The sequence below is a fragment of the Cyprinodon variegatus genome, unplaced genomic scaffold, assembly GCF_000732505.1.
Source record: "Cyprinodon variegatus isolate N-32 unplaced genomic scaffold, C_variegatus-1.0 Scaffold71, whole genome shotgun sequence".
NCBI classification, from domain to species: domain Eukaryota; kingdom Metazoa; phylum Chordata; class Actinopteri; order Cyprinodontiformes; family Cyprinodontidae; genus Cyprinodon; species Cyprinodon variegatus.
In genome coordinates, this window is record NW_015150524.1 from 315781 (window position 1) to 342215 (window position 26435).

Here is a 26435-nt window from a genome sequence, read left to right on the forward strand (position 1 = left end):
GTTGTTCAGCATGGGGGTGAGTAGAAAATGAAGGCTAATCATGTTTTGGGTGTACTATTCCTTTAAGTCCTTTATTATCCCCTTCATACGATATACATTTCTCAAGTTCCCCCTGAATTCATTGCACATATTTCCACACTGATTAGAGTTTGAATATCAAGCTTACAAAAGCACACAGAATAACAAAGGAGCAAAAGAAGAATGGGTGGTTGTAGGAAAGATGGATGGAAACAAAAACAGACAGATCGACACATTTGGATAAACTAATGATAGATGGATTATGGACAGACTGACTTGATATGTAGATGGAGGAATAATGACAGTATGGCCTAAGTTGGGAGGAATGAACATAAGGAATGAAGAGATAAAAGGAGAGACAGACCAATGGATGAATTGTGACAAAGGATGAGCAGATTGATAAATAAAGATGGATGGAGAAACAGCTGATGGATAAAAAATGAACAAAATGTGGGATTTTTTTATAATGTAAAAGCATACCGCAGCTTTCTCCATCTTTCTGGCCTTAAATTCTTCCAGAAGGCTCGATAGTTTGCTCTTTAGAAACTCTGCTTCTTCTGCATTCTCAATTTCAAATTTTTCCTGTAAGAAAAAAGGATTTCAGAGAAGCATGTATTTAGCACCTATTTCCCAGCCATATCCAGAGTTCTGATGAAAATTAAAAAGAAAGATCACATCTGTCCTATCCTGGCTTCTCTTCATTGACTTCCCGTTAAATCCAGAATAGTATTTAAAATCCTCCTTCTCACATATAAAGCCTTAAATGGCCAAGCTCCATCTTAAATCAGAGATCTGATTGTTCCTTATGTCCCCAACAGAGCTCTTCGCTCTCAATCTGCAGGTTTACTAGTGGTTCCTAGAATTTCTAAAAGTAGAATTGTAGGCAGATCTTCTGGTTATCAGGCTCCTCTGCTGTGGAACCAACTACCAGTTTTAGTCAGTGAGGCAGACGCCCTGTCTGCTTTTAAGGGTAGGCTTAAAACTTTCCTTTTTGATCAAGCTTATAGTTAGAGTGGCTCAGGATATTTATGCTGCTATAGGCTTAGACTGCTGGAGGAAATAGGGAGTCCTTTTTCATCATTCTGCTCCATTCTATCTCTATTCTCCCACTCTAAAGATTTTGTTAGTTCAATCTCTAACGTTCTGTTCTCTCTGCTTTTTCTCATAATAGCTTCATCTGGTCTCTTCCTGTTTGGCTGTGACTCCATCCTGGAGAGAAATATCAGCTGTGCTGCTCCCATCAACACCTTTGTTTGTAGATATTTGAGCTCGGCCTATTTTTCAGTGTAGTCCTGTTTCCCTGACTGTGACTGGCTGGATGTGCTCACTTCGTCCTCTGACGTGGGAGCAGGTTGGTGCTCATCTGCTTGGCTGTGTGTTTCCTGTACGAGGCCGCCTTTGGAGCTGGTTACTTCATATCTTTGCTACTTTCTGTATGTCTGCTTCTGTCTCCTTGAACCCCAGTCGGTCTTGGCAGATGGCCGCTCACACTAAGTCTGGTTCTGCTGGAGGTTTATTCCTGTTAAAAGTGAGTTTTTTCTCTCCACTGTCGCTATAAGTATGTTTGGAGTGAGGGCTTGCCTTTGAGTCAATGAATTGATGCAATCAGCTGGTTTTCCTTAGATAGAAAACTTTGAATCAATTTGACTGTATGATCTGGTTGAATTGTCTCTGTAAAGGGCCTTGAGAAGACGTGTGTTGTGAATTACCACTATATAAACTAAACTGACTTGAATATACAGTACATACAATAACTCAGACAGTTAAAATGTTCAAAGTGTGAACAGTCGTACCAGAATCTCAAAGATGCTCGTCTTTTCAGAGCCTCCTCGGCTGTAGCCTTCTCGAACATGTGGAGGCTTTAAAACAAAAGCATCAACATGAGATCACAACAGTGGTAAAATAGCCTAATTTCATTAAATCTTGGATCTTGACTTTAAGAATCTTAAAAAAAAATTGACACCATTTTAAGAATTAGCCAACCTGTGATTCTCCATAGGGGATGTCTGGTCTCCCTTGTGCATCAACTGGTCGAAGATCTACACCAGTTTGAGTGTAGGAACGTCCATAGTCATCTCTGTACCTTAAAGCAGATTTAACGATATAAACATTTGGTCCAACCAAAGATCAAAAAATAGGTGTTAGGGAGAGGGTTTCCTGAAAAATCCATCTATCTATTCTTTACACTCACATGTCCTTTGCCATATTTACTTCCTCTGGAGTGGCATCAGAGAAACGGCTTTTTCGTCTGCGCTGTCCTTCCTCATCTCCGGCGCTGCCTTTTAGGAAGCGCCTGAACGGCTCTGGTATATTAGAGATGGTACTGGGAACTTCTCCAAGTGTCTGAGCTGGAGCAGCTCTCCCTCTGTCAAATGCATCCTTTAGATATGGGTCCTTCCTCTCATGATGATAATCTTTAAATATGTCAAACAAAGGCTCACGGGATAGATCGCCTTCGAAGGTAGCAGATAAGTTTCTCATCTTGGCTTCTGGTTCACTTGACCCTAGTCTTCTCATACGGTCATATCCCCCAGACTCTCTCTCCAGAGACCATCGCCGATTGCCCTCTTCTGTGTGTGACATTTGCGGTGAGGGCTGGTATTCTTGAGAACGAACTTGTCCACGCCGAACTTCATCGGAGTAGAACTGCTCTAGAGGATCTCGTTCTGGGTAGGGTCTCTTAAGGGATGAAGCTTCAGGTGGGTAATCAAGGGAACAAGGTGTTGTGTTCCTTAAATCGTAATCTTCCCTCTTTCTGCGAAAGTCCTTTAATTCAGGTAAGAGTGGGGGTACATCTGGAAAGGATCTCTGAGGGCCGGTCTGCAGCCTATCAGGTCTCTGTCTCGGTTGAACTGTAAAAAATAAATAGAATTTTTAATGGACAATTATCTATGAACAATAATGTAAAGTCCTATCAAATAGAAGCACATTGTTTTAGTTTTAACGTTCAAATGTCTTTAGGGGAAACAAGAATAAGCAAACATAAATAAACGAGTTATATTTCCACATTTCAGTTTGGATGCCCAAAGCTGAGACCAACAAGTGGCCTGCAGCTTATAAAATGTGTTCAAAGGATCTTTGCTTCCAACCATCGTGTCTTTGTGCGACGCAGAAAAGGTGAACAGATGGACTCTACAGGCCTGGTTCCCACCGTGAAGCATGGAGGAGGAAAAGTGATGTTGTGGAGATGCTTTGCTGGTGACACTGTTTAGGATTTATACAAAATTGAAGGCATACTGAACCAGCATGGCTTCCACAGCATCATGCAGCTGCATGCTATTCCATCCGGTTTGCGCTTAGTTGGACCATCATTCATTTGTCAACAGGACAATGACCCCAAACACACCTACAGGCTGTGTAAGGGCTATTTGACCAAGGAGAGTGATAGGGGGCTGTGCCAGATGACCTGGCGTCCACAATCACCAGACCTGAACCCAATCGAGATGGTTTGGGGTGAGCTGGACTGCAGAGTGAAGGTAAAAGGGCGAACAAGTGCTAAGCATCTCTGGGAAGTCCTTCAAGACTATTGGAGGACCATTTCAGGTGACTACCTCTTGAAGCTCATCAAGAGAATGCCAAGTGTGTGCAAAGCAGTAATCAAAACAAAAGGTTGCTACTTTAAAGAACCTAGAATATAAGACAGATTTTCAGTTGCTGCATACTTCTTTAAGTATTAAATTCCACATGTGTTCATAGTTTTGATGCCTTCAGTGTGAATCTTCAATTTTCATAGTCATGAAAATGAAGACAACTCTTTGAATGAGAAGGTGTGCCCAAACTTTTGGTCTGTAATGTGTGTGTGTGTGTGTGTGTGTGTGTGTATATATATATATAAAATATGTCAATCTAAGCCGTGTAACAACATGTTAGAAATTAGAATGCTATGAAAAATTAAACTTAACAACTGAAGAGTTTTGAAATTTACACAAAGGATGATTTTATTTAACCAATATTTTGATTGGTTAATAATAATAAAAATATGTCTATATTCAACAGAGGAGGAGGATCAGCTTTGGAAAAAAAAACATGAGTTAATAAATTAAACTCATGTTTATTTGTGGTTATTTTCTAATCAAATGCAGAAACCGAAAGAAATTTTCTTTAAATGTAATTTGAAAATAGTAAAATTTTTAGGTTTAGGAAAGGTTCTAGGTTTAAGAAAATTTCCTAAAGCAGCTGGAGTAGCAGTATCAATAAGCTTTGATTGTAGGCTACTCCACATTAGTTTAAAATATTTCTCAAATTATTTATGATTAGTTTGAAAATATTTGTTAGAACAAATTCTCTGTATTCTAGTTTTCTTTAGGGACTTAGGGACTGTTTATCTTCACAGAGAAAATGGGAAAGCCTTGACAAACCTTGATTTTACTGAGAGTTGCAATTTTACGCAATTCATTCAACAGACCAAACTGTATTAATACTGAGAACTTTGTTATTGAGAGAAGTACCTCTTCATGCAACTGACAACTATAAACTGAGTTGTTGATCAATATAAAACTGAAAAATCTCATCTTCAAAACAACTAATTTGCAGGAAGATTTTACTGTACCTCTGGAGATGTTCAGTCTTCCTTCCACCCCCTTTCTCAACAATAGCTGAAACAAGTATGCGAACAAAAGTAAAGTTACAAAATATGAGGAAAAAATTAAATCTTTAGAGTATTTTCAACATATCAGTTTTTGTGTATGTCTGACTTCCGGCATCCCTCGTCCGTTCTGTCTCTCTATTATCTCTGCTTTGGCTCGCATGATCTTTCCTCCTTGGGTATTTATGGTGTTACCGTCCCACGTCACCAAGTCCGGACGTTTTAACTCCTATGAAAGCAAAGGATTTGTTAATATGTAGATAAAAAGCAGAAGAGATAATCAAGAGTTTTTGCTTTTTTTTTTTTTTTTTTCCCAACACTTTACCACATATTTTTGTCGGTGTTTACGACCAATCACATGGCAGACCATTTCTGCAAGGTTGGTTGTCTGACTGCACAGCTTGCAGACGTATCTGGCACCAAACTGCGGATCATGGTTCACAACTTCCTCCAAAAAATTCAAGCCTAAGATAAAAGCATTAAAAGTACATACTTTATATACAATCCCCACAATAAGAGGAAAAATCTGTGCCGTGGTATTTACCAATTATCGGCTCATCAAGATTCAGGTACTCCAGGTAGTGTAAGATGTCCCTGAACTTTGGTACGATGTGTTCTCGGACAGCCTTCCCTGAGAACCCAAACACAAACGGTTAGTAGAAGGACAACGCAAGAGGACAAATAGGTTAGAAATTTAGCTTTTTTTTTTAGATCTACTACAATTACAGCTCAAACCTCAGCAGAGAAACCCAACATAGGGGTGTACTTCTAGGAGGCATCATAGCCATCTGGTTTAAGCAGACTAGAGCTGTTATAATGAAATGTTGTTTCATTTTAGTTGGGGTTTTTGTGAACGACCTGCCCACATATTAACTTAGATGATGGGTTTGGTTAATTGAACAACCCTCATAGCTTTCTTTGGAACATTTCTATATGATAAAAATGCTCATCTAGGGATGTTCTTTCAATTCAACAAACTGGACACCCTCCTACGCATGGTGCAGGTCGACGAACGTGCACATGGCTTAAATCACATTTTCTGGACATCCTCCGTGTTTTTTTACCAATGTTTGAACAGAGCGATGAAGAAGGCATTGATTTTTTTGTTCAGGGGTGTAGTATCCCTTCTGTGGAAGATGTTTATATTATTTATGTCAGCTGTTCCCATCCAGGCATCTGTACACATGATTTGGATCCACATTTTATGAGACGCAGTTTAGAGCCAGAATGTTTAGTGGACTGAGAAATTGAGAGATTTTAGCTCTGGTCTGTTTGTCATAACACACTAGAGTCATGCCAATGCCGCTGTATATGAAGCACCATTCTGTAAGCCCATGACGCACAGCATCACACCTAAATAAAGGTGCATTCCAATTCAAGTCATAAGTTGGAAATACCAACCTAGGAAATTTCCACTGGAACGCCTCCGAAAGTCAGAATTATGAATTGGAACGTCAGGGAAACACCTGACCTCAGCATTCGGAAGGCCCGCTACTCGCAACAGTAATAAAACTCTTACTTTTACAGTTTTTAGGAATTCTTTCCATTTTATGTGACATTTAGGCACCCGCTACTTTTCACCCTTTAAAAGATTGTTGACTGTGTCCGAACGGTCACCCCAACCCCTACAGAGCACTATACAGGTGTTATACCATTCTGTAAGAATGACCGAATGTCCAGTGTATGAAATAGTAGAGCTCTCAAACTTTTCATCCAAGTACCTTGAAAAATAGTGTACATCGATGGTCAGATATATCCCAGCATGCTTTGCAATGGCTCTCCTCGCAAAGCACCATGGGATTTTTGGGGGGTTGAGAGAGAACAAAAATGGAGGCACCAACGTGTCATGTGGTCAACGGGGAGCGAAAAGTAGTGATGGCTTGTCCTAATGATCAGTTAACTAAGTGCAAGACGCTTTATATAGTGATTGAGGGATTAGGGCCCACATTCGCACACAGCGGGTGAAGAACACTAAGGCCCACAAGCAGGAAACTACAACACTATCACCAAGGAGATCACGTCACGCTGACTTTCCAGTTAGGGGAATGGAAGGCAGATTAATACTCCAACAGTTACGATCTCATCCTCTACAGGAAGCTCTTCTTCTTTGGTTAAATACTTTTACCTCAGACTTTGAGGAGCTGACTTTCATCTCAGCATGTTTTTTGTATGTTTGGCGACAGCTGGGAGTGGTGGTTATGTTTGGAGAGGCAGCTTAGATGAGGTGGTCCGGGCTTCTCGCCCCAGACCCCGTGGAAAAGTCAAAACATGAATTATCAAGAGGAAGTGTGGATTTCCCCCCTTGAACATTCATTCTGAGACCTTAACTGAGACAATGGATAGACTGTTGCTCTGCAGAAAATCTTTTCAAGTTCCAGCTAGTCACATGATGCGGAAAGAGCAGCAGATGTCCATTTATATACTAATTTCTTGGCAGACGACAGCTTCAGTTGAATCAGCTGTTACCATCACGTCTAACCAACTCAGCCACAGGGCACGGCCATATGAATCCTTAAGCCACCATCCAGTTTCAGGCTCTGACACTGCAGAGAAGCTCTTTTATCCATCCAATCCAGATCCGTCTTGAACTAATGTTGGCTCATTTTCTTTATGATCTTCATTTTCATCAGGTCGTTTGTTTCAGTCTTTCATAATCAGATGAGGGGACCCTTGTTGCTGGATGGTAAAAAAAAAAAGGTGTGATAGCTCATCTAGCTAACCAGCCCATACACCATTGCTCTACTATAAACATGGAGACCCACAATACCAATAACACAGACAATAGATTGAAAAAAAATGTGGGCGTGCTTTTGTGGTGCAGTGGTTAGCACACACAACCCACGTACGGAGGCCTTAGTCCGGGTTCGATCCGGCCTGTGGTCCTTTGCCGCATGTCTCCCCCCCGCTCTCATACCCCCTTTCCTGTCAGCCTACTGTCCAAAACAAAAACAAACAAGAAAACAAGCTAAATTATCTGTGTGGGAAACCATCCCTCAAACTTCCCTGCTGACTCTTAGTTGGCTTTTAAAAGTTAGCGTTACAAAACTGTTGGAAAATTTTGCCTCTGACCCTTTATACAGCTTAAAGTCTTTCCATTATATTCCAATAAAGAGCTGAGATTATAAAAAAAAAAAAAAACAACATCTAAAGCTCTTTGGAGCAATTCAGCAAACCATCTGTTTAAATGAGATTTCTCACAAACTTGCAAAACTAAAGGCAGCATGGCATGGGTTAGGTGTGGAACAAAACATCTTTAGTTTTGAACATAATGGTGTTGTTGCACACCTTTGCTTATTTTTACATTCCCGAGAACGGGAGCTGAAAGAGTTTTCTAAAACCAGCCAATGTCGAGTCAATAAATGTTACTTGTAATCACACCACTGAAAATAAACGGAAAGCCTGCGGATCAATCAGTGCTTCTTTAGGAGCCGCAGCAGATCCTGAATGGGAGCGCAGAGTCGCTGCTTACAATGCTTACCAAGTGTTCTGGGGAATAAAACCAACCAGTGATTTCAATAAAATGCGTTTATGGCATTTCATCCTACGAAACCATAAACCTGGACCCTGTGTGCACAACTATTAGGCAAAACGTGATCATTTTCATACATATAACGTACTTGGATAAGATTTGGTCTAATGCCCCCTATATCACATTGTGCATAGGTAATAGTCAATGTCTACTCTTTAGGCAAGATGGACCAAAACAAAAATGTAAAAAACTTTGAAATGTCAAAAATAGCTCAACAAAATCTCTGCTGGGAAAAAAAATATATCTTAAAATTACTCAGACATCGGGAGTGATCGGAGAGAATATTTTGATGCAAAAAAGGTTGGAGAAACATACTGAGGAACAAATTTAAGAAAACAAATGAACTTCCATAGATTTAAGAACCAAACGTGAAGTAACTAGAATCGCATTCTTCTTGAGTGAAGATGAATTTCAAATCCACAACCTACCTGGGATGCCCAGAAGTACCAGATGTTCAGTGCTTAGAGACAGGGCTGAGGTATTGAAGGTGGAAACTTAACCACCACTGAAGAATAAATGGTGAAACATCTGAAGACAGATCATGAACTGATATGATCAGATGGACCGGATAGACAAGATCCACAAGTGTGAGGGATTGCCTTCGAGTCAATGAGTCGATGCAATCAACTGGTTTTCCTTTGATAGAAAACTTTGAATCAATTAGACTCAATGATCTGGTTGATTGTAAAGTGCCTTGAGATGATGTGTTCTGAATTGGCGCTATATAAATAAAACGCTAAGATACCAGCAGAGTAGATAAAGCACTGCTATCAGCGGTCATCATTCAAGATGTGTGAGATCAACCTTTTTAGGGTTAAAGGAATCATAATCCCCGAACCTACAGGCAGATTTTAGAATACTTTCTTCAAGCAGTAAGGCAAAAAAAAAAGTCTCAATGAAGAAACCCATGAACTTTCTGCATCATGGCGCTCCATCGCATCCATCAAAGTACTGTAGAAAGTGGCTAGTTAGGAAAATCCTTCAAGGTGAAAGAATAATGACTGGCTGGCTGCAGATGGGACCTACAGTCATGACCGAAAGTATTGAGAATTACACAAATATTACATTTTCATATGATCTGTTGCCATCTGGTTTTTATGTGTGTACGTCAGATGTTGTCATCACATACAGAAATACAATTGCAATCTTATTATGAGTAACAAAATCTTTCAATGACAGAATGAGTTAATGCAGCAAGTCAATATTTGCAGTGTTGACCCCTCTTCTTCAGGACCTCTGCAATTCTCCCTGGCATGCTCTCAATCAACTTCTGGACCAAATCCTGACTGATAGCAGTCCATTCTAGCACAATCAATGCTTGCATTTTGTCCTAGAATTCCTAGGTTTTCGTTTGTCCACCCGTCTCTTGATGATTGACCACACGTTTTCAATGGGATTAAGATCAGAGTTTCCAGGCCATGGACCCAAAATCTCTATGTTTTGTTCCCTGAGCCAGTTAGATATCACCTTTGCTTTATGGCAAGGTGCTCCATCAGGCTGGAAAGGGCATTGTTCATCACCAAACTGCATTTGGACGGCTGGGAGAAGTTGCTCTCGGAGGACATTCTGGTACCATTCTTTATTCATGGCTGTGTTTTTAGGTAAGACTGTGAGAGAGCCGACTCCCTTGGCTGAGAAGCAACCCCACACATGAATGGTTTCAGGATGCTTTACAGTTGGCATGAGACGAGACTGGTGGTAGCGCTTACCTCCTCTTCTCTGAACAAGCTGTTTTCCAGATGTCCCAAACAATCGGAAAGGGGATTCATCAGAGAAAATGACTTTACCCCAGTCCTCAGTAGTCCACTCTCTGTACCTTTTGCAGAATATCAGTCTGTCCCTGATTTTTTTTTTCTGGAGAGAAGTGGCTTCTTTGCTGCCCTCCTTGAGACCAGGCCTTGCTCCAAGAGTCTCCGCCTCACAGTGCGTGCAGATGCACTCACACCTGCCTGCTGCCATTCCTGAGCAAGCTCTGCACTGCTGGTAGCCCTATCCTGCAGCTGAAACAATTTTAAGAGACAGTCCTGGCGCTTGCTGGTCTTTCTTGGGCGCCCTGGGGCCTTTCTGGCAACAATGGAACCTCTCTCCTTGAAGTTCTTGATGATGCGATAGATTGTTGACTGAGGTGCAATCTTTCTAGCTGCAATTCTCTTTCCTGTTAGGCCATTTTTGTGCAGTGCAATCATGACTACACGTGTTTCTTTAGAGATAACCATGGTTCACAGAAGAGAAACAATGATGCAAAGCACCAGCCTCTTTTTAAAGTGTCCAGAGGTGTCATTCTTACTTAGTCATGACAGATTGATCTCCAGCCCTGTCCTCATCACCACCCACACCTGTGTTAATGGAGCAATCACTGAAACGATGTTAGCTGGTCCTTTTAAGGCAGGGCTGCAGTGACGTTGAAATGTGTTTTGGGGGATAAAGTTAATTTTCTAGGCAAATATTGACTTTGCAATTAATTGCTGTTACGCTGATCACTTTTTATAACATTCTGGAGTATATGCAAATTGCCGTTATAAAAACTGAAGCAGTAAACTTTGTAAATATTAAAATTTGAATCATTCTCAAAACATTTGGCCATGACTGTACACAAAAAGTAGAAAACACTTCTGAACAGTCTTGGAGACTGTGGTTTCAAAAAAAGTGAATCGTCAACATCTCATGAAAATTGACAGACACAGAATGTAAAGGCTGTGGCTGTTTTTAAAATGATTCATATTAATCAATTATTTTTTGCCATAAATTTTTCAACGAGTTGAATAACATTTTTACTTAATAATAGTTGCCCAATAGTTGTGCACACAGAGCTTAAACATCACTGTTACTTTTTGAAATAGTCTGATGTTTATCAATGTTTATTTTTTGCACACAGTGGAAAAGGTGGACATTTAGTTTGCTGCTGCAGGCTTTTTATTTGGAAAGAAACAAAAACAGACTGATGCTCCAAATCAAATCTTTTTTGGGTGGATTGATCGTTTAAAAATGAGGCCCACTTACCCTCAGCAACAAGGGCATCCTCTTTCTGCCAGGGATAAAAGGAGAACAGTAGATATTAAATGAACGGATGCTGAACAAAGAACATAACTCCAGCTTTTCACAAAAAAAAAAGGCAGAGAAATTGTTAGATCAGAGAAAACAAACATATTTCATAATCATGCTTACCAGAGAGAAGTATTTTCATCATACCCAGTTATATAGAACCCATCTTTACTCACCTGACCTGTATTTGTTGCAGTCATTTTGCAGAAGGTCTGCAGATCTATGCAACCCCACATGCTCAGGTCAAATCAGCTTTGTGGGCACATCACATAAATGAAGCAGGTATGTGTACACGAGTTCTTCAGCAAACTGATCCTGATGGTACTCTGGAACCTTTAACTTTTATACCAACCAACCTGAGAAAGCTGTGAGTTTCTTGTTTATTTTAAAAGCTCCACTTAGCCAAAAATGTCCACTTTTATACTTACTAGTTAAATGTCCAGGTAGAAGTGTACGGAGATCCTTCGTGAAAAGGAAGGATCACAGAAGATTAAATCGAAAACGATTTAATCTCCTGTGACAATCAAGTGAACGACAAAGTTCCAACAACATCAAATGCAGCAGAAGTAAAGTCCAAAGCAATTACTGCAGCCAGAAATGAGACTGAAGATGATGGCAGGTCACTGTTTCCACTGCCTTTCAGAAGCCAGATTTTTTATTTATTCCTGTGAAACTGTTTGATGCACATTTACCTGAGAAAGGTCAGTCTCCTCAGTGCTCTGTCAGAGAAGGGTCTTCTAAAACTTTCCCCTGGAATGTCAGGAGAGGTTGTGTTCATCTGGATGTCCTGCACTGAGCCATCAGCAGCGACAGTGAAGATTTGTTTGCCAACATTGTTTTTATACCTTTACTTGTTCCAAGAAGAAGTTCAAAGATCTTTTTGAATGAAAAGAAAAAGTCCTATTTAAAAAAAAATCATGTTTAGTAAGTTTATCAACAATTAGCCTAGGTTGGAGTCTACTTTCAGAGTTTACAGAGCAGTCAGGCTGCTGGCTCTGCTGGATATTGGAGTCAGGTCTCCCCTCTTAATGCTGCTGTAACATCCACCAGTAAAGCAGTAATTTTCCTTTCATTTATCTTTCACAACAATTAGTTTTAAGATGATTTGAAGTGCAAACTAAATGTGTATTCTCATGTTATTATCGCCACCTGATGAACTGAAGATGTACTGCAGTTTTTCTCAAAAACCCAACGGTCTTTCAGACCTATAAGAAAAGCTAACAAATTTACCAGAATGTATATTGCCCAGGTAATATCCCATCATGGGGCTTTAAAGATGACTGATGAGAGGGAAAATGGCAAAAGCTAATGACATATTATATATATATATATATATATATATATATATGTGTGATTCAAAGGTAATTTCCATCATCTTTTTTATGTGGTGGTTCTGAAAGTTGGGCTCCTGCCCTGAGGTGTTCTCATGAATGGTACGGTACTGAGACAGTGCTAAAAAAAAAAAAATCCACTCATATATATAAAAAGAAGAATTCATAACAATAAATCTTCATATATATATAAAGATTATTAAAATTACAAGACAAAACAAAAATCCATGCCTAGATGTTATATTATTTATATATATATATATATATATATATATATATATATATATATATATATATATATATATATATATATATATATATATATATTAGTGGTGGGCATAGATTGATTTTTTTTTTAAATCTAGATTAATCTCACTGTAATCTTGGAATTAATCTAGAATAATATCGCTCATTTGAATTCTGCCAAAGGCATTCATGATGTGTGTGTGCTACCTCGAGAATTTAAATGAAAAGATTTACTTATCACAAGTAATTTTGTCTTCTTATTTTAAATTTTTTACAAAGTTATACATTTTTTTTTTTTTGCTCGTTTGTTACTGTATTTCACTCAAAATAGTGTCCCACTTCCAATTATAGATGTCCTCTGACGCACTCGTCGCCTCAATCAACTTCTGATCTTTAGCGGCTTTTTCCATGGCGTAATGGTCATGTTTTCTCCTTATGATAGACCGCCTGGCAGGTACTCTTTAAGATGGGTCACCTGTGGCCGCCTGGAGAACAAGCTTAAGCCCCATGCTGATGGGCTGGCCTTTTGAGGTTATCCACTGAGCGAGGAGATTTGTTAGCTTGGCTGATAGAGCTGTGCTTATAGCTGCATCCATGTCAGCACGTCACGTTCGATGTGGTAATTTCACAGTACGCCTACACAGGTTGGAAGACTGATTCCTTCACACCCACAGATATACATCCATGCTAAAACATCAAGGTGAGAGTCATTATTAGCATAGACCCAGCTCCCAACCCAACTTTGAGAATAGATTGACGATAATATTTCTTTTTTTTTTTCCATTTTCAGTTATTTTGAGAACCAGAACCAGAAAAGTTTGGGAACTACTGGTGTTGTTCCCACATATATGGTTCCGAGAATGCACTGGCTGTATAGGATAGTTTAGGATTACCTCAATAATCCCAGCATCAGAAAAGTGAAAGCCGGACGAATGGATGTATAATTCAAACAAAAGGGGACTGCTGCTGGAGTGAATGTTGCAGATCAGGACAGATCCTCCCAAAGAAATAAAACGTATCTTAGGTGTAAACTTCCAATACTTACCTAAATGAATGCATGTAATATCTTCAGGGCTTGTGGAAAAGAAAACTTGCAAGGTTCTTTTTTATAAGAGGTGCTGACAATAGACATGTGAGACGAAGTCTTACTCTGAGCTGGTTGAAACTTTCCTCAAGAATGAATATATTCGGTGTAGCAATCACAACGTGAAGCAGAGCAGCAGCTACAGAGGAAGCTGGGTAGTCCGGATCAAGCAGGAATCCATCTTCTCAAGTTTCCACCTCAGAGTTTGTGAGCAAACCAACGTATTTTATACCAAGCGAGTGGAAAAAAGGAGAAATGGCTGACTTGGTGGTCCATTAAGAATGATTAAACACACAAAAATCTTAAGCGTATTGGAAAAGTTTTTCTTGCTTGTTTCCACAAAAAGTCCCACCATTTCTTTCAGTCTTCAAGCTCCATATTTTTCTTCATGTGATAATGTAACAACATAGGTATATACAAATCTGCTTTTCAGTTAAATAAAACAACTATTTTTATTTGTGTAGTTTGAGCAAGAATTGGATCCAACAAGTATAATTTAAGGAACCTAAATATTTAACCTTTTTATGAAGCTATTTTCATTGCTCAGAACTAAAATTCTAAAACTGACTAAATAAATGATTGCTAATCATCTGTATTTGAGGGAAGAAAAAAAAATTTGCAATATGTTTACCTTTAAATGCCCCGGAGAGGTCAGGTGTATCTTGTAGAGGCTGTTACCTTTTAAGGACTTTTCACAGACCTGTTTTAAACAGAGGTGAAGTCTGAGTCAGGTTGGACATCATTCATTAAAACACAAACATCATATTTTTTTAGAGTAAAAGGCAATTTGTGGTTAACTTATAACAGGTTTGTTTACCATCAGAGATTCATTTTAATTACAGTGCTATACAAAAAATTGGAAGAGTTTTCTAATTAAGGAGTCCTGTTTCAAAAGGGATCAAAATGATTAAAATGATCAAAAAGAGGCTTGTGCATTTTTATTTCTATTATTCATTTTATTTCCAATGATGCCCTCACAGGAGGCAGCTATATTGTTTTTAACACCCATCTTCTCTCAGTTAAAAAAACAAAACAAAAATAAATTTAATATTGTAATAAAAATCCTACTCTGTCCCCAACCCTTCAGAATAAAAGAACTAGATAGATAGATAGATAGATAGATAGATAGATAGATAGATAGATAGATAGATAGATAGAATTACTTTTTTTTTTATGTCTGGCATTCAAAAGAAGCAGACAAAAAAGAACATTGCATTTTAACTCAGGCTATCTTGGGGGGAAAAAAAGGTATCAATTTCCAGACATAAACAGAATGCTAAATGCTAAAACTAAACGATGGCTAGCTATAATCACGGTATACAATCAAATTTAGAAATGTACAACTTAATTTTATCTTTGCCACATCTCGGATACGCACAATTAAATCTATTTAAGCAACATAACCCACAGTCTATACAGTTTTATATTTGCAAGCCGCATAATTGTCATGCCTGCCTTGTAGGCTAACGCTAGCCTGGCGAAGCTAACCTTATGAACCATGTTGCATGATCGCTTTCACTTCATTTCCAGGCTTCATGCTCAGTCGCTGCTGCAGTGGTTAACTCACCGTGCATTCAATAAAACCATCGTCCTCTTCGTATGGTGTTTCCAGGTGATCCATCATTTTTAACGATCACTAACGAGATATTTATTAGCTTAGCAACTGTTTACCTGAAAGCAATTCAGCCTTGCTATGTTTTTCTGCAATGTTGCAAAAGATTGCGCGCCAATTTGAGGCTGTTAGTACTAATTTAACAATATAAGATGCTCTGAAAACATGTTACAATGGATGTGGAAAAACGAAACGCTTCATAATTCAGGCTACTTCCTGGGTGTTAGTGCAGCCTCTTCGAAAGCTCCAAAGGGGCGGGATTATTTGAATCAAGCGTTCCGAAAATAAAAAAAGAAGCCCCGATGAAGAAAACAAACGTACACGCAGGAAAAAAAATGTTCTGAAAGGAGGACTACGCCCCCTTCTGGTCGAACTTCAATGGGTCAATAGACAACACACTGAAAATCTCTTACTTCAGGACTTTATACGTTTTTTTTATGTTTATTATATTTTGTATCACGAAGCATTTGCTTTAAAGGGACACAAAACTGTTTTTAGTGTAGCTCAGAGAACTGCTTCCCTTTTCTTCACTGCATGACGCATTTGTTTGAAACTAAAAAGCATCACAGTAAACAAGAAAACACACTTCTTCACATAATGTGTAACACTACAGGTAAAATATATACCCAAGCTACTTGCATTTGATCTGGTTGTTAAAAGCAAATCATAAACAGTTATGATTTCTTCAATATTTACAAACTAATGTGTTTACATTGAGCAAAGATCTCACACAGTCCATTCACAAAAAGGCTTTATGAAAAGCATCAACAGACATGATTTGCTTCACAAAACTCAGATTTCTACGTTTTCTGAGAATCCTAAAATATACTTTTTTTTCTTCCATCCATACACTTTATAAAATTAGTGATTCCAGCTTGAGTGACTGCCATAGTGATCTCTAACAAAAAGCTTCATACACGCAAGTGTGGAAAAAAAAATAAAAGGCATATTAGCAAATAAATCCAAATACTGGGACACATGGATCATCACACTCTGGTGCAAAACATCAAATCCCAACACTTTAAAGCTGTTAAAGTCAGACTGCAGGGGTAAACACATGAAAGTCCTGCCATACAATCGTAACTTATCCTTAAATTAAAAAGCCGAGTTTGGACATGGAGATGTAGACACTTGGGCTCAAGAGACACAAATAAATAGTCCAGTGGAGATCGGCAAGAACAGATGCTTTGTTCACATGAAAGGTTTGCTGAGGCGGTGAGTGGGCCGTCATTTGGAGGAGTTGCGGCGTCCTTCTGAAAGATTACTGAGACGCAATCGCAGCTCTTTTCGGACCTGAGACACCCTCATCAGTTTCCTCTTGTACTCCTGAAAAGTTTCCCAACAAAAGATAAATTAGAAGCTGTGTTAAAAATATATATATATATATTATTTGACTTAGTTCGAGCTTCATTAAAGCCCTTTATCACCACAAATACTACAATCTGCATCAAACGGATATTTAATATTTATATACAAAAACACGTGCGCTGAATATGAATTCTGAAGAAAACACTTTAAAGTTTAATTTATTACAAAAATACCATACGTCAGTATGTTTATAAATACATGCCCTTGAGACTTAATATCATCTTTAAATTGCATTGGTATTCAAAAAGTATCATTTAATTCTGCTGTATTGCCTTGGATCAACTACTCTTATTCAAATGTTGCATTTTTTACACATTAAAGTTAAAGTTAATTTGAAGATTTGTATATTAAAACTGGCCTGCTGCTGTAACTAGCATTGGATTAAATAACATGGTTGCAATACAGGGGGGAAACTTTTTAATGCACCTCAGTCAAAAAATATTTTTAAAAAGTATTTTTTTTTTTTTTTATCCATTACCCAAAATGAATTTGCTTTTTTTTAGCTGTCTAATAAGTAAAACTGGAAATTCTTCTGCTGTAGTGGGTAAGTTAATTATGATTACCAAGCCACAGAGCCAAATAAAAGCACGCAAACTTTTCAGTCTTTTATTTTCATTTTTATTAAACATTTTAGTGAAAACATGCGATATACTTTTTCCTCCTGGATTCCTGTGGATAAAAGCTGCACGCCGCTGTCATAACAAAAAGAAGCACGGTTACTGGAAAACAATTTTGTTTTTTGTTTTGTGAGAGATCACGGAGTGTAAATACTTACCATAGGAGGAATTTAGAACCTGTGAATTGGACTAAAAGAAGTAACCTGAAATCATTTCTTAACAGTTGGACACTTCATTTGAGGAATTAATTGAAACTCAAGTTTCCCTTCAGATGTGAAACCAACTTTAATCTCACTAATAATACAAATGAACCCTATAACTGAACAAGAGTATGATAAAATGTGATTCGGACAGAAGAGTGAAATACTAGTAAAGAAAAACAGGAGTGATGTACGCACTTCAAGTTTCTGCTCGTTCTGGGCCAAGCCATCCTTCTGGCTCTGCAGGAAGGCCGTCAGCGTTCGGGTAAGCTGCCTCCTGTCATCGATCTCAGCGGCCAAGCGACCGCTGTAGTCGGCTAGGAGCATACAGGCTTCTTCCACCATCCTGGACAGCCGCTCGCCCGATTCCTTGTCTGAAACAAAAAGAAAAAAAGAGGGCAAAACTCGCTTTGAAATGTTGCAAAGTGCAGAGCTTAACGCTACACATTAGAATAAGGTCACTAAGCCATATTTAGTTTACAATTTGGCAACAACATTAGGATTTATTCTGGATATACAACTCCATATTTCTCAGCCACAGATCTGTGTGGAGGAATGGGCCAAAATCCCTCCTGCATTGAGTGCAAACCTGGTGGAAAAACTACAAGAAATGTTTGACTTCTGGAATTGCAAAAAAGGCTACTGTAACAAATATTAACATTTATTTTCTCAGGTGTTCAAATACTTATTTGCAGCTGTAACTGAAAAATAAATAGTTTTTAAAAATCCTGTATTGAGATTTCTGGAACTTTTTTTTAGATCATGTCTCTCACAGTGGACATGCACCTACGATGACAATTTCAGATCCCTACATAACTTCTAAGTGGGAGAATTAGCAAAATAGCAGGGTTTTGAAATACTTATCTTCCTCACTGTAAATGATTACACATTTTGTCACCCGAATACTTAAATGGGCTATATCTTGCAAGATGAACTTTTGGGGATTCAAAACTTATTATGTTACTTTTGGTGATTCTGCACAGATTGAGTAATCCTTAACAATAGTTTTCTACCAGGCAGCTCCACCCACATCTCTAACAGGAGTTGCTCTGATTTCACCCTCGCAACGGGCCATAATATTTTCCTACTTTTGTTGTACATTGTACGTTCTTGTGTAAATAATCATGAATGATCCTGGTAAAAAAAAAAGTGTCCCATAAGGGAGAAATGCTCATGAGAAATGCAGCTATGCATAATTACACCGCACTGTTAGACGTCAAAATTTTAATTATTTTATCTGAAATTGTGTGAAAAACATGTCTAGTAAAATCAATAGTCAATGATGGAGGCAAGAGGAACGACATTATGATCAGGGTTAATACAGAAAACCCACTGTTTAAGCTACTACCTCTACAAAATCAATCATATTTCTTGGCTATGACCTCCACCTGCACCTACTTTAGAATACTATGGAAGTGTTTGTGAAGATGTTTTGAAACAGCTCCCTGACACCGTCACTTGAGAAGTGTGAGAGGTGCTTGGCTGCAGTTTTTAGGCACAAGAAAACCTCAGCACTGATCTGGGGTCAGAGAGGTCTGCTGCCCTTAGCTCAACTTAAAATTGTACTTGAGCTTCTATGTGTAACACCATATATACTCTGTGCAATTTGCCAAAACTGTTCACAGAAACATTTAGTTTTTCTGCACACTTTGCAAAAAGCCTATCAGTCATTTTGCATGACCTGCTTTAGCCAGTGTTTGAAAAAAGTAAAGTGAATATTCCATAAGTCCGATTGATATGTAAATTTAAAAAATACATTTTCAATCTGGGAATCTTACATATCTTAAAGGTATAGTGGAGATTTGTTTGCAAATTTTTTTTAAAAGACCCGCCCTCTCGAAAAAAAAAAAAGCACATGCACGACCCTGTACCCGTGAAGGAACGCCTATTAAGCGTGTGCAAAAGCCCATTTCTCCTACTGCAAACTGTTTAGAAGTTGCCGTATGCATGGTTCGTACAAGCTTACTTTCTAAAAGAAGATATGCAATTTTTCCACCATGTCTGATTAACCACCGGTAAATGAAAATGTGGACGAGCACGTAGGACGGCCTTATGTAAACATATCACTAGAATGATTGACAATTAGGGGGACAACTTATTTTGATGATCCATCCGTAAAACGAACATTCTCCACTATACTTTTACGTCCAGCTCACAGAATGAAACATCAAAATATTAATATCACGCTAGTTTAACAAAAATATTAAATGTACATGATTGGTTTTTTCTATTGAACTCAATAGTCTGAGTTAATAAACTTAAAATATTTCAGTTTTATTTTTAAGATAGAGTTATAAAGTTTTATAGTGAGCCAAATTTGTGAAAACATACAATTTACCCAGATCAGGCCCAAAATGACTAGTTTCAACATATAAGGCAGGTCCAAAATGACATGTTATGAAAAGCAAATAAGCCAGCAGAACCAATTGATTCCATCAAAGTCACCTCAGATCCAACTATACAGTTAAACTTCTTATACAGATTTTAAAATTAAACAAACTTCAAAGGAAAAAAGTCAGCATCAGTGGAAAATTCACAACATATTGAAGGGATGATGAAAAATGTACAACCTTTTACCATCCTGTATAAACCCTGATGATGTAAATAATTAATGTGAGGTTGCCATCAACCAACAAAACAACAACATTCTGCTTAATCTACTTTAAGTGCAATTGGAGGGAGGGGGGGGATGAAAAATAAATGTTACTTCTTCATACCTCTTTTCAGACATTTTCCATTAATCAGGTGAAATTGAGTTTAGTACTAACCAGTCACTTTTTATGTGTATTTGGTTGTTTGATTTTTTTTTTAAGTTGATTTATTTATTGTTGTTTGTCAAAAATTGTCTGAAATAAAATTATTTTAATTCATTCATTTCATTCATAATAACATGGACCCTTGCTTCCAAGTAAATCAAATGTAGCCATTTAGTGAAAAACTGGATCACTCATAAAAACTGTTCATTGCTGAGAGAAGATGAGACACAGGAGAAAAATTGTGAATGTGACATTTTCTCCTTAATTACCCATACGAATTATTTAAAAACAAATGCTTCTTGCATGAGGCCCACTGAGTTGGTGTGAGGTCCATTATCCTCTTCCCCCACTGCAATGTTATAGATGGGAGCTCTGAACCAACACACTTTACCTTGGCCAGTACCAAAGTAGACTCAACACCTGTTTATTCCTTGAACAAAACACACTGTGATCGACAGGAAACACCAGTAAGTTAATCAGACTTTGATCAAGCTCTATTCTTAAGTGATGTTGTGCTAGCTAAAAAGTTACAGCATTACTTCGCCGTAGGTGAAGTGTGCATAAAATTTACGCTGCCGGATGTCTAACTGCTGATGCTGTGTTTGATTTCAAACTGTTGTAAAAGTTTATTCAATGGTATGCGAACAGCTTCACGTAGCTCATCCTAGTGATTTTAATGATTCGGGCAGCATCACAGAAAACAGTAAAAAGTGTCTTTGTTCAAATTGGAAAAACAAGACTGGAAAATAAGCTATATTCTGTGATAAATTAATACTTTATGGTGCAAAAGGCAATATTTAATCATACACATGAATAGAGGTGAATTTGGATGGCATAAAAAGCTTGATATCACAGAATTTTTAAATTTTAGGTCTTTTATGGCTCCACAACTTAAGGCTGAATTTTCTGCCCATTCCTCTCAGACTGACTGGATGGTGAGAACCTGTGAATATTAATGTCCAAATCTCGCTGTTGCTAGTGAGCTGGATTTATGTTGGGACTTTGACATTCTCGGATGTGAACGTGTCTGAACCACTGCATCCTAACTGGCTTAGACTGCTGGAAGGTGAATGTCTGAACAGGACTGCCCTTTCTTCACTTTCATCCCCCTTCTCAGCCTTCGTTCTTATAAATAACAGCAGCCCTCCTGCAGCCAGATGCTCTCACCATCATGTTCCATAAGGAGGATTTGTTAAGAATTGCTGGCAAAGTTAGCAGTTTTAGCTACACAAATTATTTTGCATGTCAACCAGAATATTTTTGCAGTTTGTTCTACATGATTTATCAACATATTGCCTTACCTGAGGTTAGCATCTCTGCAGCTGCTCCAAGAAGACAAATAAAATATATAAAAAAGAAAGCAGTTTCCCTGGAAAAACTCAATTAAGTATATAACAAGCATAAAACAATTTGTCTTAACTGAAGGAATCCACCTGGTCCTCTATTGATAAACATGTTATGGTAAAAATGTACGTTAGGTCTCCAGTGTTACTCTTAACTTAAGGGAGGAGCTTTGGGCCCTTCTTTCTCCAGATTGGCTCGTCCAGTTGATGCCAAAAGGCTAATTTTGATCTCATCTCACTAGAACACTTTTTTACCAAGCCTCTAAATCTTTTAAGTGTGACATGTGCCTTTCTGAGCAGAGACACATTTGAAGATCTTAATCTATCACCTCAATTGTGGTCCCCGCTACCTTGACATCAATAAGCTGCTTCTGAGTAATTCTGTCCTGAAGCCTCACTGTTTTCTGACTCATTAATGCAGAAGTTGAGCTCTTGAATGTAAACCTGTAATAGGTAGGATCCCTCCATTCTTTAGGGTTCTAGAGAGGTTTCAAAATATCAGAGTGAAACAAGTCGAGTGCTTTCTTAAAGGGACAGGACTAATTTACCACCTTTGAGCACAAATAGATTATTTTCCTGCTTGGTTGAAGATCAAATCCAAATCGATATAAATGTTATTCCAATTTATTTTCCAGATTCTTTGTTTTTTGGAAATATGTTGTCTCTGTTACCAAAACTGCAGAGGATCAAAAAAAAGAAATATTGTTCCCTGAAGGGTCTTCCTGACTACCTGTGATCCTGTGAAGGAGCGCCGTGTCCTGGACCTCGGCAGGAAGAGCAGAGATGCGCTGACGCAGGACCAAGTCGCTGGAGGCTGCGTTCTCGAGCTCCTGCAGGGCTCGAATTAACTCTGCTGTCTGTGTGCAGAAGAGGATAAAAGTCAGGTCAAAAACAGAACATGAACTTATTATATATTTAGGCCAAAACACAAGAAACAATAAAACATATTTGTTAGCATAAATAAAACATTAAACACTACTGAAAGCATTTAGCATTTTCCGCTTCCTTTGTTCATTGATGCTCTTTTCAACGTCACCTGTGGAGGATCAGACGGGGAGCTACGAGAGGCAAAGCCTTCATCGACTGGGTGGATCTCCTCATAAGATCTTTTTTTGGGTTTCTTCTCCCCGTCTGCAAATTTGAGGTAAGAAACACGAAAAATTGTAAAACAGGATGAGAAATAAAACAAAGTTCAGAGGTTTGTGAGCGTTTATGGGTTGCAGCTGAACTTACAGAGCACCTGAGAGAGCTGCTCCAGCAGGCTGTTCTCATACACAGCTCTCTCCTGCCAGATGGATAGAACCCGACCCAGCTGTTTCTTGCAGCCCTCCTCGCCCTCCCTGCACAGAGAAATGGCAAACAAATTAACTTTCAATTCAGTAGGTGGAAATAATTCAAATACTGGACAAACCAGGAGCCAATTTATACTTCCAAGCCTGCCAGTTTTATTTGGGAAAGTCAAACCTTACCTGTTCACATGTTTGAAAGCTTCCACAATGACCGGCGCAAAGTCCTGGGTGAACTCCGGTCCTTTTCTTTTACTGTTCTGAATGACGTCGTTAGCCAAGTAAAGGAAGGTCAGCTTGCGGGATACCTGAGCTGCATGAAGATGTAAAAACATGAACGGAGCAAGTGAATGTGACGTAGAAACCAAACACTGCTTCCAACATACAGTATCCACCAGCTGAAGGCCAGTAATAATTTTCTTGATCAAATCAGGGCTCATTAAAGCTTTACATTTTCCAAAGTGGATTCACTCAAATGAGAACCAGAACAACAGTTTATTAAAATGGAGTGCAACATCTGTAGAAGATAAAATGAAATATTTAGTATATGTATGCATATTTACCCATAGAAATAAACCGATAAGCAATTTTTGAATAGTTGGGAATAAAACGATTATATTTCTGCTACAAAATCATTAAAGTAAGAGCTAGTAATGATCAAAACTTACTCTTAAATTTGATGTATAGTCTAAATATGAATCATCAGTCTTACAAATAGAATTTGTTCCAGTTTAAAGAAATATGAATCAAACATCAAAATATATTTGTATTATTTCTGGTTTACCAAATTGTAAATCGTAAGATTTAGGTCTAAAGTTGTTTGCCAATTTTTTCGCTTTCGTTTGGTTTTATTTGTTGTTTTCCTTCATGTCACACTTAAAAAGTACTCAAACTAGTAAAAAAAGAAATTGTAAAAGGTTGTTTGAGTAAAATGAAAACAAGAAGTGTTTCTATTTAAAGACTAATGATGTTTTGACTAACTGAGGTGAGAATAAATCTAAGGAGAGAAACCAGCTCTATCCTCCCCTGTCTGTCAGATCCACCTGAAACTACAAAATCCACCTGAGATATCATTAGGACGCTGCACGGGATCCCTACAGAAAAGTCCGCTATTAATAGCAGCTCCTAACATGGCCACAACACTTTAGTCTTTTTAGTTTACAAAATAAAAAAACATTATCCTTTTGCCATGACTAAACTTTATAGAGACTTAGTTAAATAGCTGAAATACAGATTTAGCATGTAATAGAAACAGATGGAGCAAACTGCATTAGACCCTCATCTTCTTTAAACATATTATTTGAGGTCATTCACATCAAGTTTCTGAAATAGTTTATCATCTTAATTCAGTATTCTAATAATATTTCTTTTGCATCTTAACTTAATAAAAAATGCATGATCATGTCAAGTTTTTACCCTAAGGGAAAATTTAATCTGTTGATATTTCTCCAGGTACTACCTGCCTTGAGTCTCCTAAGATAAAAAATAAAATATAAGATTTAGTTATTTATTTACAAAATTATAAGTGTTCCTTCTTTATCAATAATCATTTATCTTTATTATTAATATTACTTGTGCCACCAAAATCCCAAAGAGTGATCTAGTAGGGAAACTTAATACATTTTGTAGCTAAAATATCATACCCCAATTAGCTTCTATTTAATATTTAAGAAAACACATTAAAACGTGATAATTTAATAAATATTTTATTTTGTTTTTATTGAAAACAAAAAAAATCTTTACCAAAATCGTACATCTGTTAGTATCATTAATCATATCAATCAACAAATCATAAAAAAACATTATTTTTATTATTATTGCTATAATATAGTTAAAGAAAAAAACTGGTCCAAATATAAATATTCATTATGGTTAATTAGGAATAATTGATATTCGGTTAGAAAACTAATATCCAACATGATGTCTTCTAAAAGTTTGCTGGATTTTTCCAAATAACTTATCTTAACTAGCTTTAGCACGATCAATTGAAAGTTAGCATGTTGAAAGCAACAAACCTAACAATAAAATTAAATTAAGCTAAACTAGTTCAGTTTAGAGTTAGCCTGAGCTAACCTGCAGCCACATGGAAAGTGTTGCAGTTGTTTACTTCAACTTTACCTTTCTTCAGTTCGTTGAACCACACAGTGACGATAGTCTTCGAGTGTTTTCTGTGGTGGATGAGCCAGAGCGACAGCGTTTGCACACTTTGCTGAGAGTTGCTAAGCTCGGATAGTTTTTTCTCTAATGCCGCCTCGGAGAAAGCAGACATCTCGACCAGGTGAGTAGAAAGCACTGCGGGAGGCAGCTTTAGGCTCCTCGGAAAGGCCTCCTCTGTATCGGGCTAATCGATCAGCTCATTAATTATTGGCACCTTTTAAAAATACTACAGCAAACGGTGGATAGCTGAGAGCATTTGTTCATGCTAACCAGCCACCGCCGCCCTCTTGCTGGAGCTCCGAGGTCTTCGCGAAGGGGGCGGAGCTACGCTTCCGCTTTCTGCTTAGATGTTGCGTTCAAGTCTAGAGGAAATTGCAGAGTCTCTTCTTCTTTGTTAGATTGGGGGATTGCAGACAACTTATAGGTGCATACCGCCACCTACTGTACATGAGTGTGTAGCTCTATAGTTCCACCTACTATATTCTATTTTTGTGTTAAGTAAAAATAAAAACAATGCTTTATTAATAACCATATTTTCCTCCCTATCTCCATCTGTCCCTACAATTCCTTTAATACTCCATTCTCTCCCTTTTTCCATAATTACTTTCCTCATCCTCTTTCTTTGTTGCATATTTAATGCAATCCATCGAAACATGATCCACATTTTCATTTCTTTCACAACCCTCACATATATAATTTCTCTTCCCTAGTACAAACAAAAACTCATTAAAGTAGATATCTCTAGTTCTTAATCTAGTATAAATGATCTCTTCCCTTCTGCTTCTTTCTCCATAATTTCTAACAATTACAGATTTTTTTAAACCTATATAATCTTCATCCCATATTTTTTTGCCATATTTCTGTTTTTTTCTTTTTAATTGTTGATTTACCTTTCCCTTTTCCCAAATAGAATCTGATCTATATTCTGCTTTCTTAAAGCCTTTTTAGCTATCTTGTCTGCTATTTAATTTCCTCTCACCCCTTCGTGTGCTGATTACAGAGTCGCACAAACAGGATGTGTTCAACTATTTTTCTTTTTCCGAAAATTAATGACGCAGTTAATATGAAAGCAATCTATTTGAATTTGGGTTTTAGGTCTACATATGTGTGAGTGACTTTATATATATTACATGATCTAATCACACTTTTAGCACACTTATATATAGGGCATCTCCATCATGGAATATAACATAATCCGGTTATCCAGCTGACAAAGCCTTAAATGGCCAAGCTCCATCTTATATCAGAGATCTGATTGTTC

At 37.9% G+C, this 26435-nt stretch overlaps 2 protein-coding genes across 4 annotated transcripts in view; both read right to left on the reverse strand.

Annotated features, from left to right (window-relative positions):
* LOC107083257 overlaps positions 1-15686 on the reverse strand; it is a 17752-nt gene extending 2066 nt beyond the window's left edge. Inside the window, exons 1-11 of one of the 2 annotated variants that reach the window (XM_015372294.1) lie at positions 15403-15686; positions 14467-14535; positions 11133-11157; positions 5148-5234; positions 4929-5068; positions 4713-4832; positions 4568-4613; positions 2210-2870; positions 2002-2101; positions 1812-1877; positions 499-600 (exon numbers count right to left, since the gene is read on the reverse strand). In XM_015372294.1, coding sequence (XP_015227780.1) covers positions 499-600; positions 1812-1877; positions 2002-2101; positions 2210-2870; positions 4568-4613; positions 4713-4832; positions 4929-5068; positions 5148-5234; positions 11133-11157; positions 14467-14535; positions 15403-15459 — 1473 coding nt within the window. In that variant the 5' untranslated portion in view covers positions 15460-15686. The remainder of the gene's footprint in view (positions 1-498; positions 601-1811; positions 1878-2001; positions 2102-2209; positions 2871-4567; positions 4614-4712; positions 4833-4928; positions 5069-5147; positions 5235-11132; positions 11158-14466; positions 14536-15402) is intronic. The other variant, XM_015372295.1, reaches the window with a different exon arrangement.
* Positions 15687-15887: 201 nt separating this feature from the next.
* On the reverse strand, positions 15888-25499 carry LOC107083260 (regulation of nuclear pre-mRNA domain-containing protein 1A-like). Of its 2 annotated transcripts, XM_015372304.1 has the most exons (8): positions 25136-25499; positions 23201-23330; positions 22965-23071; positions 22768-22862; positions 22462-22588; positions 21690-21710; positions 17831-18006; positions 15888-16773 (listed from the first exon to the last, which is right to left on the reverse strand). In XM_015372304.1, the coding sequence occupies exons 1-8, from the start codon at positions 25284-25286 to the stop codon at positions 16675-16677; spliced, it is 906 nt and encodes a 301-aa protein (XP_015227790.1). In that variant the 5' UTR covers positions 25287-25499; the 3' UTR covers positions 15888-16674. The 2 variants fall into 2 exon arrangements, with proteins under 2 accessions (XP_015227790.1, XP_015227793.1); XM_015372307.1 differs by lacking the exon at positions 21690-21710 and having other exon boundaries at positions 15893-16773; positions 25136-25496.
* Positions 25500-26435: the final 936 nt, after the last annotated feature.